This window comes from Anas acuta, chromosome 29 (genome assembly GCF_963932015.1).
Source record: "Anas acuta chromosome 29, bAnaAcu1.1, whole genome shotgun sequence".
NCBI lineage: Eukaryota > Metazoa > Chordata > Aves > Anseriformes > Anatidae > Anas > Anas acuta.
The window spans coordinates 1645448-1660293 of NC_089007.1; the positions used below are offsets into that span (position 1 = coordinate 1645448).

Here is a 14846-nt window from a genome sequence, read left to right on the forward strand (position 1 = left end):
CCCCCCCTGCATGCACGCATCTCTGCTGTAAATACACTCCCCACAGCCCCCCCCCCCGATGGTGCCCCCCCTCCCTGCACATGCCCAAGCACACGCGCGGTCCCCCCTGTATGCTCCCCCCCCCCCCAACATTTGTCTGTGCGTGGTCCGAGTGCCGGGGGGGTCACACAGGAGCCCCCCCCCCCTCCAGCACCAAGCAGAAGGTGTTTGATGGGTGCTGGGGTCTTGCTGCCCCCCCCCCCCCTCCTTTTTTGCGAGCCATGCCCAGCCCCCGGGTCCCCCCCCCCCCGTTAGGACTGTGTGGTGTCTTTTTAGAGCATTAGCGACTCTTCCTTTGTAACGTGTACAGTAGATTATTTATTTTGTTATTTTGGAATAAAACTTTATTTTATGGCTTATCTTCCTGCCCCCACTCCCCCAGGCTCCCCTCTCCCTGCCTTGACCCTCCTCCAGGCTGGGGGGGGGGCCGCAGGGCAGCTCACAAACCCCACAGCAGGTGCCAGGCCCGGGTGGACGAGGGGCTCATGCCCCCAGCCGGGCTGGTGTGTGGGGGGGGTCCCTTTGCCCCCCCCCCCCATCCCTCGGGGAGCTGGAGGCCCCGCGGAGTGCCGGGCAGGCGCGTTCAGCCCCCCCGGTTCCCGCTGCCGCCTCTCGCCCCCGCAGCTGACTCATCCCGGCCCCCGCAGGGGGGCTGAGCCCGGCAGCGTGGGCTGGGGGCACCGAGCTTGGCGGCGAGGCCGGGGGCACCCCCACGCGGGTCGGGGCCCCCCCGCTGGCAGCGGCAAGGGCAGGCAGCGGCTCCGTGCTCCAAAGTGCAGCGTATACACAGGTTGGGGGGGGGCAGGGTGTCACCCGAAGTGCTGCCTCCCCCCGGAAAATTCCCTCCCCTCCCCTGCCAGAGTTTGCAACCCCGGCGCAAATCGTGTCAAGTCCAGGAGCCCAGACGAGGCTGCGTCGGGGCTCACAGTCCCACGGCCCCCGCAGCCCCCTCACGCGTGCCCCGGCCGCACGCTGTCATCCCACCGGGACTCCCCCAGCCCCCAGCACGAAGCGTTGGGGCTGGGGTATCCACTGCGCTGCAGGGGGGGCGTGAAGGGGGGGCAGAGCGCGGGGCTCTCCAGGGACATCTCCTGGAGGAACTGGTCGAACTCCGAGCTGGGCGGCAGGTCCATGCTGGGCGCCATCCTGGGGGAGAGCGGGAGCAGCGTGACCCAGGGCAGCCCCCCCAGGCCCCCCCCGAGCCCCCCGGTGCTTACCACCTTGGGGAGCTCTGCAGCGGCGCGTCCATCGGCGTGAACGGGGCCAGCTCGGGCATCTCCTCATCCCGCGGCTCTGGCGAGGGGCCTCCGGGCAGCAGCTGGGAGGCCTCCCCGGGCATGTACTGGTTGGTCATAAAGCTCCTGGGGGGCAAAAGGGGGAGAGGGGGCCGATGGAGGGGGCACCTCCCTCCCCCGGGGTGCTTGGCAGCCCCAGGACGCAGGAGAGAAGCGCTTGGTTTGGAGGCTGGACCGCATCTCCTCGTGGGCAGCACCAGTTGGGCAGGGCACTGGGAGCACTGGTCAGCTGGGGATGGTCCCCCCCACCCCCCATGTGCATGCCCTGGGACCAGGGGAAGGGGGGGCAGGGCAGGGTGCCCCCCTCCAGCCACGCTCTTACATAGGGTTCCTGAAGGCAAGGTCTTGGCAGCGGGGCGGCAGCGCAGGGTCCATGACCATGGACGATGAGAGCATCGGTGAGGTGCTGTGGGGAGGAGCAGGAGCATTTTTTTGGGGGGGAGGAGGAGGAAACACGGCCCAGCCATGCTGGGGGGAAGTGGGGGGTCCAACGTGTCCCCACCCCAATCATGGCACTGCTCCTACCTGGGGAAGGAGGACCCCATGCCCTCGGGGACCATCATGTTCATGTTGCTCTCACCCGCGGGGTAGCTGGGCATGGGCTGGGAGCAGAAGGGAGCAGGGGGGCTGCGAGTGCAGATGGGGGGGGGCAGCAGGTGAGGGCATCCTCCAGGGCAGCCCCCTCCCCTCCCAGCACGCGCCCAGAGAGCTGCCCCTGCCCCTGGGCGGGCACTCACCAGATGGGGCTGAGCACCGACTGCAGGTTCTCGGGGCGCAGCTCTTGCTGCAGCACGGGCAGGCTGAACATCTGAGCCTGGGGGGGCTCGGGGCCCCCCCCTGCAGTGCTCTGGGGCTGCTGGTCCCTGTAGAGGCACACCGACCCCCTCAGCACAGGCAGGACTCCTGCACTGTAGGGTCCTTGCTCACGAGCACCTCCCCATCTCCCCGTTTCCCCATTTCCCCCAGACAGAAATCCCCCTGGCCCAGCAGTGATGCTCAGGCTGGCCGCTATCACCTGCCCGTGCACACACCTCCATGGGGGCTCGCCGACAGCCTCCTGCCCCCACCCACCTCTCGCTTTCCACCGTCATCTTGATGGCGGTGGAGACGTAGCCGCGGCCGTCCTTGCCCGTCTGCTCTTCTGCGGGGAGAGGAGAAGCAGCCGTGAGCCACCGCCCCGCGTGGGACAATGCAGCGCCAGCCTCGGCAGCAGGACACCCTGGACCCAAATCCCTCTGCTCCCCTCGCAGCCCCCTCTGCTCCCCCCACTCACTGTTGTAGTGGCTGCCAAACGCCTGGTCCTTGGGGGTGTTGGGGTAGAGGTTGCGGAGCTGCCCCAGGTCCCGGATGCGGTCGCCGAGGGATCGGATGGACAGGTCCTTGGCGGAGAAGGGCTGGATGTTCTCCACCTGGCTGGAGCCTGGGGGTGACACGGCACGGGGCTCCACTGCCTGCCCCCCGTAACGCCCAGCGTCCCCGTGCCATGGTGACCTCGCTCTCCCCTCGGCGGTGCTGGCAGCAGCCCCCGTGCCCCCGTCTCACCGTCCTTGCCCCGAATGACGTGAGCGATGGTGACGCCCCCAATCTCCGAGTCGCTGAAGCGGAGCAGGAAGGTCCCGTCGGGCTCTGTGCTCAGGAGCTTGCAGACGTACTGCTTGCTGATGAAGCCGATGATGAGCCTGGAGGAAAGGGCAGACGGACAGCGTGACAGTGCCAGGACGGGACCCAGCACTCCCTGACTGGTCCTGGAGGAGCTGTGAACACCCCGCTCGGCCTCTCCGGCACCCACCTGTCCGACCAGTAACTTTTGAGGCATCTCTTGGTGAGGTCGAGGACTCCGTCAAACCACTGCCAGAAGGTGAATCCCCGGCCGGGCAGGATCTCCTGGGGAACGAGAGGGGTGTGAGGCTCCCCAGGGCCATGCTGGCCCCTGCCCACCCTGGCCAGCCCTCCCAGTAACCTTGTTGAACTGGGCCCAGGAGACACTGCGGCTCTGGAAGTCCTCCAGGCTGGCACTGTGGTCATTGAAGATCTTCTGGGCCAGGAAGAAGTAGTGCTCCTTGAGAAGCCCCTTGGTGGTCTGCACCTCTGCCATGAACTTCAGGTTCAGGGTATCGCACATCTTCTCCCACGGCACCCGCTCGGCCACCACGAAGGGCACGCGGTCCTACGGCGGGGCCAGACAGCATCAGGACAGCATCGGGACAGCTTCGGGACAGCTTTTGGGACTGCCCCAGCCCAGCCCTGGAGTCTCCTCATTCTGGAGCCGGACCCAGCCCTGGCACCCCAGCAGGTCCTCCCTCACCCCAGCCCCTCCCCACAGCCCTCCCTCGTGGCACTCACGATCTCCGAGAAGGCGTTGTCCCACAGCACGGTGGCTTTGGCGTTGTTGTCCTGGTTCCCGTGGACGATGACCACGATGGGCAGAGACAGGACCTGGGCACGGGGTGCCCTCCCCTCAGCCCGGGCTCAGCCTCCTACAGCCCCGAGGCTGCCCAGGGCCATCCCAGCCCAGACCAGGGCTGCGAGGGGTGGCAGGACCCGGGTGCCTGAGGGAGGCTCGGTGCTGCCAAGGAGAGGGGCCGGTACCTGGAGGTGCACAGTGAGGTTGCTGGGGCTCAGGGCCACGGTGGTGCTGAACAGGACGGCGCATTTCTCCTCCGTCACCGACTCGGACCCCTTCCGCTCGCAGCGCTTTATCTTCTTCAGCAGCTAGGGAGGGGAGAGCCAAGCATCACTCCCAGGCAACCAACAGCCCTGAGACCCCCCCACAAAGCCCTCCTGGGGTCCTCCCAACATCCCAGCACAGCCCTGAGCCTGTCCCGGGGCCGCTGTACAGCCCCTGGCAGCAGCACTCACCACGTTCTTGAAGTTGGCACAGCAGGTCCCGCTGGTGGGGTTGGTCTCCAGGGCCACCACGTTGTGCATGATCTCCCCCGTGCTCTCGCTGGGCAGAGGCGGGGGTCAGGGCAGCGCAGCGGGGGCGCAGCCCCCTCGCCCCCCGCGCTGGCCGGCCGCTCACCTCAGGGTGTTGCCGTAGGCACTGAGCGCCAGCTCCCGCGCCTGCTTCTCCGTCACCATGTCGGCCCGCACCATGTAGGGCTTGGTGGACGCCTTCAGCAGCTGGGGGCCCAGCAGGAACCGGACGCTCGCCTGGAACTTGGTCTGGGTCTTCAGCACCTGCGGGGGCTGTTTCTCCACCAGGAAGGAGCTGGGGGAACGAGGGGTGTCAATGGTGACATTGACAAGGGGTGACAATGGTGACGAGGGCAGCTACCTCTGCCACCGGCCTCTGCAGATCCACCTTCTGCCCCCGCAGCGCCCGCCCTGTCCGTTACCTCTTGACCAGGCTGGATAAAACCTCGTTGAAGCGCTCCAGGAGCCGGGGCAGCAGCTCGGGCCCCAGCTCTGTGCTCGCTGCCATCACCTGCTGGTGCAGCTGGAAATAAACCTCGACCAGGCTCTCACACCTGCAAGGAAATTGCAGGAAAAGGGCGCCCTGAGCCAAAACGGGGCCACAGCAATCCTGGAGCCCCTCAGGCCAGCAGGGTCTCCGTTCCCTGGGGAGAAGACGGGGCAGGAGGGTTGCTGCGGGTCCCCCATCGCCACCCCACCTCTTCTGCAGCGGTGCTAGGTTCTCCTCGAAGACCGCCCCGTTTCCTGCCAGCTGCTGCTGCCTCTTCCAAATCTGGATCCTCTTCAGGACCTGCTGCTTGGCCACCTCCAGCTCTTTCGTGGCCTCCAGGATCAGGGTGGGCAGCTCCTGGGGGGCAGCACCAGCCACGGGGCTCTGCATGGCACCATGCCCCTGGCAGAGCCCGCGGCCCCGCACTGGCCCCGTGCCCCCCCGAGCTGCTTCGTGCTCCTCAGCCCTGTCCCCCCCCCGGCAGGATTGCCACCTTGCCCCGCTGCCCCAGCCCCACTCACGCTCTCCGGAGCTTTCGGTTCTGTCTTCAGCTGTGGGTTCAGCGGCAGAGAGGCTGGGGAGGACGGAGCGGGGTGGCCCCATTAGCACGGGACTGCACCCGCACGGCGCTGCCGTTCTCCGCCGCGCCCCACGGTCGGATCCATCCCACCCCAGCCCCTCACCTGCGGAGCCGTCCCGCAGCTGCGAGCTGCGCTCCCGCAGCGCCTGGATCTCGTGGATGCGGTGCTGCAGCCGCTGCAGGCCCAGGCTGAACTTGAGCTCCTCCTGCCGCCGGTGGAAGCTGAGGGGCAGGTGGCGGTCCTGGGGTGAGGAGAGTGGGGTGAGCGGGGTGCGGGGACGGCCCGGCCATGGGTTGCCCCGCTGGGGGGGCAGGAGCCACGCACCCTCTTGAGCACGGCGGCCTTCTCGCCCTCCAGGATCGCCTTCAGGACAGCCACCAGCCGCAGCGGGTCCCGCCGGTACGTGCTCTGCAGGGAGCAAGGCCCTGGGTGTTAGCAGGGCAGGACGCGCGCCCCGCCGCCCCCAGCCCATCCCGTTCAGGTGTTTCGGGCCCCCAGCCCAACACGACGGGCGCTGAGCCAGTCTCTGTGGTTTCATGGCCAGCCACGTGGAACAGGCTGTGACTGGCACTCTTTTGTGACATAACCGATTTCCAGCTTTACAACTTTAAAAACTTGAAAATTTAAAACCTTCAAAAACTTTTCCAGTTTTAAAACTTTCCCAGTTTTAAACCGTGCATGAAAAATACGAAGCAACTTTAAATGAAACCCAAACCCCCATTGCTTATTTCTGTGAGCATCCCCTCAAGAGGCACCAGCCCTACACCTGGCGAAGACGTTCCCAGCCACCCCTGGCCCGGGTGAATCAGCGCTTTCCACCAAGCCCAGGGAGAGGAATTTCCCGGCTGGCTCCAGCTCCCCGCACCCTGCGCCAGCTCCTCTGGCCTTCGCACATTTCCCAAATTAGCTACTTCCCTAAACAGCAACGGCGAACCGCTGGACGGCGCGCTGGGCGGCTTCCCCCGCGGGCCGGGCGGCAGCTCCGCGGCACGCCCCTGGCCCCCTGCGCCCACCCGGCGGCCCCGCAGCAGCGCCAGCTCTGCCGGCACCGGGGTTTAGGGGACCAAAGCCCTGGGTTTGGTGTCCCGAGACGCTGTGGCAGCCCAGAGCTGTACCCTCGCTGCGTCACAGCCCCATCCCGAAGCACCCCCCGGAGAGGGGCCGTGCCTGCTCCGGCTGCTTCCTCGGCCACGTTCGTCTTGAGCACGAGCACCCAGCTCCCACCACCCGCAGCCCATGCTCCCACAACAAAGGGCTCGGAAGGGAAAAGGGTTTGCTGTTACGGGATGAGGAACAATGGGAGGAGGGAGGCTCTTCTTGAGTAACTTAAATTGGGGAAAAAAAAAAAAAAAAAGAGCTGAAACATCTGCATATTTTCAAAAGCCAGCAGCAACATTGTTCATGAAAGTCACCCAGTTCCCCAGAAGTTATGACTAAAACTGACCCCTTCCCAAATGTTGTATATTACCAAAAAAGCAGGGTTTTCAACCGGGCTCTGGGCACGAGCACCGTTCAGCCCTTACTCTAAGAGCTCCACTGGCAGGAGAGAGAGTGGAAGGGTTAATCTGCAATCACAGAGGGAGGAAGAGAGACAGAGAGCAATTCACAGAGGTCTCAGTAAACAGAGAAAGAGCCCAGAAAAAGAAACCCAGTGTACACATGCACATGCGGCAGGAGGAAACACGGCACAAAACACCGCATGGAGGAAGGAGAAATCAAACGCTCGAGCAGAAAATGGGGAACATGTGGCGAGGAGGCTGCACGAGTGCCAACGTGCTCGGGGGGTCCCCGCAGGGGCAGCTCCTGGGCACCAAGGGGCTTGCAGGGATGCGCCCCGCGAGGGGAAGCTGCGGCGGCTGGCGGGCAGGGGGGAACCGTGGCCATGAAGGGCCTGAGTGCTGCGACGAGCTGAGGGCTGGCCCCGGCACACGGATGAGCTCCTCCGTCCTGCCAAAGCGCCCGCAAAACCCCACCGCCGGCACCGAGTCCGCACGAGTCACCCAAGGCTCCAGCCTCGAGAGGGGACTGGCTCGGAGCATCAGCCCCTTCGGTGGTGTTTGATGCAGCAAACCCAAGGCATGACAACAACCCTGCCTCCCGTGGCTGCCAGCTGCCATCCCGGCGGGACACGGCCCTCGGGGCCCCGCGCCCGGCCCCCCACGCACCTCAATGTTGCTGACTTGCTGGAGGATCTGGCACTGCTGCCCATCGCTGCTGGCGGCACTGCGGAGCTTCTCCAGCATGGCCGAGAGCATCCCGCTGGCCACGCTGGTGCAGAAGGCGTCGGAGCCATTGATGAACTCCCTGGGGAGAAGGGGGAGAAGGTCGGGTGGGCACGAAGCCTCTGCCCTCCCTGCGAGCACGCACCGGGGAGGAAGGGGACACCGGTGCTTCCGCTGTCCTGGCACGTCACCCAGCGCCGGCTGGACTTCTGGGGGAAATTTGCCACCTTACAGCTGTGAGCGAGGCTGAACGGCACTCAGAGAGATCACGAGGTTCATCAGAGAGGACGTCACCTCCTGAAACCTCTCCCACACACACACCCAGCTGCCACCCACCCTCTGCCGTGCTCCCCCACCACGGGGCCTGGAGCAGCCCCTCACCCGCTCCTGTGGCGCGGTCCCATGTGGCCAAGCCCCCTTGTGTCAAATTTCCTGCCCTTTTGCAACCCGGTCATGGTGCTGTGCGGAGGAGAAACAGTTCCTGAGGCCACTCCTGGGGACGCCTGGGTGAGACCATGACACTGCTAATTAACCCACTGCTATTTCCATGTTCTAGGCACAAAGCAGGGGTGCTGGCCAGGCTGTGCCCGTTATTGCCACTGCGAATGCAGCACTGAGTCAGTCCAGACCCTGCTAGGGCGCTGAGGGCACCAACAGACCCCGACCAGCCCCACCTGACATTGCACCCTCTGCCCAGGCCCAGGAGCTCCCCTCCCACCCAGATCGGGGCGCTCAGCCCCACCACGAGCTGCGCCACCAGCGCATCCATCTCCGGCCCCATCTCCTCTTGCTCCCGCACGGATGCACAGGGTGCCCTCACTTACCTCACCTGGCGCCGTGGACGGAGCCCGGCACCAGCACCCACACGTTCAGACACTGGCCAGGCCGGGACCCCCTTGGCTGGGGGCTCAGCCCTCCCTGCGGGCAGCTGGATGCTCCCCAGCCATATCCCGGGCACGTGGGAGCGGTGAGGGGTAGGGCAGAGCCCCACAGGGCAGCCAGGGACTCACCAGGGCTGGTTCTCCAGCCAGTCAGCCAGGAGGCAACGCAGGTTGCGGGGAAACTCTGCGAAGAGGCTGCTGAACTCCTCCGGCGGCATGTGGGAGACGATGTTCCAGAGGGACATCTTGGGAACTGTTACCTGCAGGGAAATGGGAGGTGAATGGGGAGAAGGGGGGCACTGCGGGCACCCCACAACCCTGTTCTCCTCACGTCTGGGCTGGGCTATCCCCCAGTCCCGAAGGCTCCTTCGAGCACCGCTGCCCCGTCCCTCCGCCGTCTGAACCTGCTGCTTGGCACGGCCGGGGCTGCGCGGAGAGGAGGAGCAGGAAGCACCCATCCCTGATCATCCCTCTTGGGCAATCCTGGCAGGCTGGCAGCCCACTCGTGCCTCAGTTTCCTGCAATTCTGGGGAATCCCTGCTCCTCCTCCATGGGCACAGGGACGCACGGGGTGGCACGCAGTGCTACCGAGCTCGATGCAGGAGAGATGGCAAAGCTGCCAGGAGCAAGAAGAGCGCGAAGCCCCAGCGCCTGCTGAAACGGCTCCGCCGCGGTGCTTTCAGGAACAAGACGCAGCCCTGACCCCCAGCCCTGCAGAAGCGAGGTGGCCAAGCTGCTCCCCAAAACCTCCCCAGCCACCCCGCCAAGGAAAACACCTTCCCAGGGCATGCCTCAGCCACCCCACAAACCGGTCTCCAGATTCCATGGAAAGCAAGGAGAGGGCTCGATGACTGGGGACAGGAAACACCACGGGGAAGACCTGGGGGCTCCACCACCCCCAGGCTGGGCTTCGCAACCCCAACGGTGCCTCCCTGGCACGGCGCCTCCCTGGCACGGACGCGCCCTGCGCCCTCCAGCAGCGCCTGAAGCCTGCGGACTTCACCCCGCCTCCGTAGCCCAGCCTCCCGGGCTGCTTCCCAAGATCCTGCTCCCGTCCTCCCCGCCACCCTCGCGTCCTCCATCCCATGGCCCTGCCGCAGAGCCCGCTCCCCTCGCCGGGCTGAGGAGCCGCTGCGTCACCCGGCCCAGACGCACCTCGCTCCTGGCTGCCCCTCACCCGGCCGGGGTGGAGGCCGGATCCTGCAGCAGGACGCGAGGCTGCAGCCCTCGGAGGACCGGGAGCCTGCGGGCCGCGGGCCAGCGCGTCTTGCCGGGGCCGAGAGCAAACAGCCGAGCGAGGGGGAGGCGTCACGTGCGCCCGCGGCCGGCTGCTCTCCCCAGCGGTCCTTTCCGTGCGGCAAGAGCCAAGGCGCAGGGAGGAGGTGGAGCCGCCGGAGACTCTCTGAGAAACCATGCGGAGGGAAGGGAGCCAACGTCACTAGGGCAACATTGCAGAGTGCAAAACAACCGTGGCCTGCTGCCGGCCGCCAAGCGAGGCCGCTCGCCCCCGCCTTCGATCCCAGGGCCGCGACGCACTGGGGCCGGGCAAGGGGAGCCCCCGAGGTGCTCGAGCCCCCGAGGTGCTCAAGCCCCCAGGATCCCACACCGCTCGGAGAAGCAACCCTCTTGTGTGCCGTGCCTGGGTCTCCCAGCAGTGAATTTGCTCCTGACTCTGCTGGCACAAACCCACCCCGATGATTTACTGCGGGGACTGACGGATCCTGCAGGGATCAACGGCCGGGGAAACCTACCCAGCGCTCACCAGGCAGCTCAGCCCCGCTCAGGGCACCTGCTGCAGCTGGGGCCGGGGCCTTTCCACCGCTTGCTCTGCCGGGGAAACCCACCAGCGGCTGCTGCTTCCCCTCACCACCCCCCACGGACCCTGCAAGGCAGGGACCAGGAGAGGTCGGAGCTGTTGGTGCGCAGGGAATGGAGGCAGGAGGAAAGAGCTGTGATCCTCGGAGGCCCCGTCCCCGTCCCCCTCCCTCGTTAAAACCTGTATTTCTGCTTAGCGCCGGGAGGCAGCTGCTGGCTTGTACGCAGCAACCTGGAGCGTGAGCTGGGCATGCCTGAATTTGCTGCCAGGCTGCAGGAGGCACCGCGCTCCTCCTCGTCCCCACCAGCCCAGGGCCGGCTTGGAGGAGCTCGCGGCAGGGGACGGCCCCGTCCCCTCCTGGCGTCAATCGCTGCAGCTCCTTGAGCTCAGCCGCGCCGCGCTTCCTTCCCGTCCTCGCTGCAGTTTCCATAACTCCGTGTTTTCCTCCTCAGCTCCTCCTGCACAACAGCCTTTCCCTGCCAAGCCCGTGCTCCTGGAACAATACCCTGGCTGGGGCTGAGGTTTCCTTGAGAGGGGCCGGCGTGCCCAGCGCCCCGGTTTCCTGCACTTCACGGTACCAGCTGGCGCTTGGTGGGCCACGTGGTGTTTGCCCTATCAACAGATCTGCAGCACCGAGAAGAGGAAGCACTGCGGCAGGCCCCAGGACGCAGACCCAGGCCTCAGGACGAGGCCACCCCTCCTGCGGGTCGGGGACGCTGCCTCGTCCCCTGCGCAAAGCAGCCACCGCCGCAGCTCCTAGCACCGAGCCAGCAGCCCTGCAACTCGCCCGGACGACAGGCGCAGCTCCCAGCTCCGCGGGCAACGTGCCCACGCCGCCGCAGATGCGCAAATCCCCCTCTAGCGGGGCTCCGTGCCCCCAAAAAGGCAGCGGGTGGAGGCAGCCCCGGACAGGGCCCCCTCCCGTGGGGCTGGGCCGTTTGCGTGCGGGGCTGGGAGCTGCTGCTTGGGAAAACCCCGCAGCCGCGAGGCGCCTCCGGCTCAATGGCGGGGCAGGATATGGCGCAGGGGGGCAGCTCCGCCCCGAGCCCCCTCTTCCTACCTCCCCACCCCGCTGGGCTTTGTCCTTGGTGGCGGCAGGGACGCGGTGCCAGGTCAGGCAGGACGGACCGTGGCACCCAAGGGGGGGATCACTGACCTCCCCGCTCCCCAGCATGGGCTTTCTGCTCGCTCTGTGGGCAGTGGGAAGCCACGTCCACGTCCCAGAAGGGAGAGCAGCCAAGTGTCCCACCACTGTCACCCGTCCACCACTGGCACCTCATGAGAGCAGCACCCACCTCTTGGAGCCACCTCTTTGCTGTGTGAGGGGAAACGGGGCTGGGAGGGACCCTGCAAGGGACCCCCCAATCCCTCAGCACACGTCCCCCATGGGGCCAGGCCCTGCCAGGGGCCAAGTGGGGACAGAGCTGGTGGCCGGCGGACACACGCAGCCCCCTGCCCTCCGCAAGGTGCAGCAGAGATTTCCCTGGGACTTTCTCAGGGACAGACGCTCAGATTTTCCAGTGCTTGAAGCTCAGGACACCTGGCTCTGCCACCAGCCTCCCTCCCACGTCCCCGCGGGGACGCAGCCTGCTGCTGTCACCGCCTTTGTCACGCCTCAGTTTCCCCGTGCTGCCGGGGAGGCAAACGCTGCCGGCGTTCGCTGTCCAAGGTGAGGATGCAGAACCTCGCAGCACGGACGGGACGCAGCGCAGAGGATGCTGCGGAGGCAATGGGGTGGCACAGCCCGGCCGGAGCCCTCTGCCCTCCCACAGCGAAAGCCCTCCTGGTTCAGAGACAGAAGATCAGGGCTTTCCCCAGCTGACCCGGCCCCGGTGTGACTCACGGCGTGGGGAATCCGGGCAGGATCAGGCCCTCAGCTCCCACCCCTGGGGACGTGCCGCAGCCCGTGCCCCCGGAGGTCCCTGCCAGGCGCCCTGGGGCCGTGTTTGGGCGCTTTCGCTTTGCCTCACGCACCCTTCGCCCCCAGACGGGGTGCCAGCAGCCCGGTCCGTACGCGCTGTTGGCAGCCTCCCACGTTGGACTTTGGGCCTGGCAGCCCCGCCAAGCACGGGCCGGGCCTCCCGCTGCCTTGGGGCTGCCAAACACCCGCAGGGACCCCGGTGCCGCTGCCCGGCCCCGGCCCCACCTGCAGGAGCAGCGGGCTGGGCTCCGGTGGGGCTCACCCGGGGTGTGTGGGGGGGCTCTGCAGGCTCCCGGTTCCCCGTCCTGCACCCCCCCGGAGCGGGCAGCCACCTGCAGCGCCCAGCAGCCGCCCCGGCCGCCTCTGCTGGCACCGGGGGCTGAAAATCCGCCGGGTTTTCCTGCGGGGAGCCCCGCTCCGGGAGCCAGGCCCCGCTCCGGACGGTGCCGTCCCGCAGGCCCCGGGGTGTGCACCGGGAGCCCGCGGGGCTGCACGGCGTGCGGGCACCGGGGTAACCCCCGACAGCCCCGTTACCCCCCCCAGACCCCCCCCCCCTCAAGGAACGGGGACTTACCGGAGGGCGCTGCCTCCCTGCCCCCGTTACCGGCCCGGGGAAGGCCCCGTTACCGGGCACAGGCCCCGCCGGCAGCCGCCGACTTCCCCCTTCCCCGGGCCCGGCCCCCGCCGCCTCCTTCCGGCCCGGGGCTTCCACGGCCCCGCTCCCGCCGCCAGCCCCGGGGGGGGGGGGGGGGGGCCCCGAGCCGCGCTCGCCCCTTCCCGTTCGGGCCCGGCCCCGCCCGGTGCCCCCGGGCCCGCGGAGCCGGCGGCCCCCGCGCCCTCCCCCGGGGGTCTCCCCGGTGCCTCCCCCCCCCCCCCTCCAAGTCCCGTCCCGTCCCGGTGCCGTTACCTCGCGGAGCCGCCGCTCCGGGCCGGGCCGGGCCGGGCCGCGGGGCCCTCAGTCCATGGCGCTGCGGCTGCGGGCGCGGCCGGGCCGGGCTCCCGGGGCTGGCCCCGCTCCGGCGGAAAGCGCCGAGCGCCAGGAAGAGGGAGGAGACGCGCGGGGGTGCGCGGGGGGGGCCCCGCCGGCCCCGGCCCCGGCCCCGCTCCCCCCCGGGTCCCCGCCGTCCCCCCCCCCCCTGGGTCCCCACGGTCCCCCCCCCGGTCCCCGCCGTTCCCCCCCACCCTTCCCGGTCCCGTTGCGGAGCCGTTTCTGTGCCCCCCCCCCCAAAAAGGGCCGCCCCGCACCTGCCCCACATCGCGCTGCCCCCCCCAGCCTGCCCCATACCGGGGCTCCGCCACCGTGCAGCCCCCCCACACCCTCCCTCCCAAACCGGGAACCGGGAACCTTCCCCCCCCCCCCCCCCCCGAGCCGCGCACCCGTTCGGTGGCTGAACGCGCCCGGGGCCCGGCCCCGGTTTGCAGCCGCGTCCCGGGGCTTGAGGCCCGCGGCCGGGCCCGGGAGCTGCCCGGAGCCGTGAGCGAGGCCCGGGGGCTGTCCCCGCCCGGGGGGGTCCCGGTGCACCGGGGGCTGTTTGTGCCCCGGGGGCCGCTCGGTTCCTTTCCCCCCCCGGTGGGTGCGGAGCCGCCCCGGGGCCGCCAGGGGGCGCTGCCGCACTGGGGTCCCGCCGCAGGGCCCCGGTACCGGCCCCGGGGTGCCCGGGGTGGGGTGGGGGGGGGATCTGGGGGGCTGTCCCCCCACTGCTGGGACGGGACCCCCCGGGACCCCCCGGGACACGCCGTGCTTCGGGTCCCCCGGGGGAACCGAGCCCAAGGCCCGGCCGTGCCCCGTGCCCCGGTGGCAGCACCCGCAGGGCTCTGGGGGTGTCGGGGGGGCACCGGGCTTCCCCTGCCTGGCTGGGGGCCGGGGGGGGGGGCCCTGAACGAACCCACCGGTGCTGAGCACACGGGACCCGGGGCTGGGTGCGTGGGAGGAATCCCGGTAAGAGCGTGGCCGTGGCCCCGCTGTCCCGGCCACCTCCGCTCGCAGGGGTTTGGCTGCGTGGCGCTTTGGGCCGTGCCCCCCCACCCCGGGCACCGCTGGCCCCTCTGTGGGGACGGGGTCCCAGGAGCATTTTGGGGGGGGAGAACATCTTCCTCCCAAACACCTGCAGCCGGGGAAGGAGGGACGGGGTTGGGGCAGCCCCGCTCTCATTGGGGTTGGGGGGTCCACGCTGCCCCCCAGCCCCCCAGCCTGGGTGGGTCCCCGGGGCCTCGGCAGCGTTGCAGATCTTGGCAGTGCGTTGAGCCCAAGCACGGCTCCAACCATGAGCCACACGCACAGGACCCAACACTGGATGAGCAAAATATGGCCTGGCCCCAACGGGACCCTGCTGCTGGGACCCCGCTGCCAGGACCCTGGGCTGGGGGGCACGGCCTGGGGCCACGGCCTCATGCTGTGGGGTGGGGGTGGCGGGCAGCACTTGTACTGTGTCCATACCATGTCCATCCCTACGCCACATCCCTGTCCCCCATACCCATGGCCCTGCTGATCCCATACCCATGTCCATACCTACACCACACCCATACCGTTCCTATACCATACCTACACCATGTCCATACCCATCCCCACACCATGACCGTACCTCTATCCATACCCATTCCCGTACCTACACCATGCCCATACCTAGACTGATACCATACCCATACCTCTGCCCATACCCATTCCCATACCATACCACACCACAC

The 14846-nt window shown here is 68.2% G+C and overlaps 1 protein-coding gene across 4 annotated transcripts; it reads right to left on the reverse strand.

Moving 5' to 3' along the window:
* Window positions 1-333: 333 nt before the first annotated feature.
* STAT6 (signal transducer and activator of transcription 6) lies at window positions 334-13687 on the reverse strand. Of its 4 annotated transcripts, none has more exons than XM_068663337.1 (22): window positions 13539-13687; window positions 8554-8684; window positions 7487-7625; window positions 5646-5729; window positions 5424-5562; window positions 5262-5314; window positions 4949-5097; window positions 4673-4804; window positions 4357-4545; window positions 4194-4281; window positions 3924-4046; window positions 3678-3770; window positions 3295-3501; window positions 3124-3218; window positions 2877-3013; window positions 2608-2754; window positions 2406-2475; window positions 2072-2197; window positions 1860-1961; window positions 1657-1740; window positions 1257-1400; window positions 334-1185 (listed from the first exon to the last, which is right to left on the reverse strand). In XM_068663337.1, the coding sequence occupies exons 2-22, from the start codon at window positions 8667-8669 to the stop codon at window positions 990-992; spliced, it is 2613 nt and encodes an 870-aa protein (XP_068519438.1). In that variant the 5' UTR covers window positions 8670-8684; window positions 13539-13687; the 3' UTR covers window positions 334-989. The 4 variants fall into 4 exon arrangements, with proteins under 4 accessions (XP_068519438.1, XP_068519439.1, XP_068519440.1 ...); XM_068663338.1 differs by lacking the exon at window positions 13539-13687 and adding an exon at window positions 13069-13264; XM_068663339.1 differs by lacking the exon at window positions 13539-13687 and adding an exon at window positions 12736-12888.
* Window positions 13688-14846: the final 1159 nt, after the last annotated feature.

Bases quoted from the DNA above. Each gene is read 5' to 3' on its own strand.
- STAT6 (XM_068663337.1), bottom strand. From the start codon at position 8,669: ATGTCCCTCTGGAACATCGTCTCCCACATGCCGCCGGAGGAGTTCAGC. The intron at 5,563-5,645 runs GTGCGTGGCTCC...TCCTCACCCCAG, and splicing joins AGGCCGCCGTGCTCAAGAGG to GACCGCCACCTGCCCCTCAG. The intron at 2,476-2,607 runs GTGAGTGGGGGG...CTCTCCCCGCAG, and splicing joins GTTTGGCAGCCACTACAACA to AAGAGCAGACGGGCAAGGAC.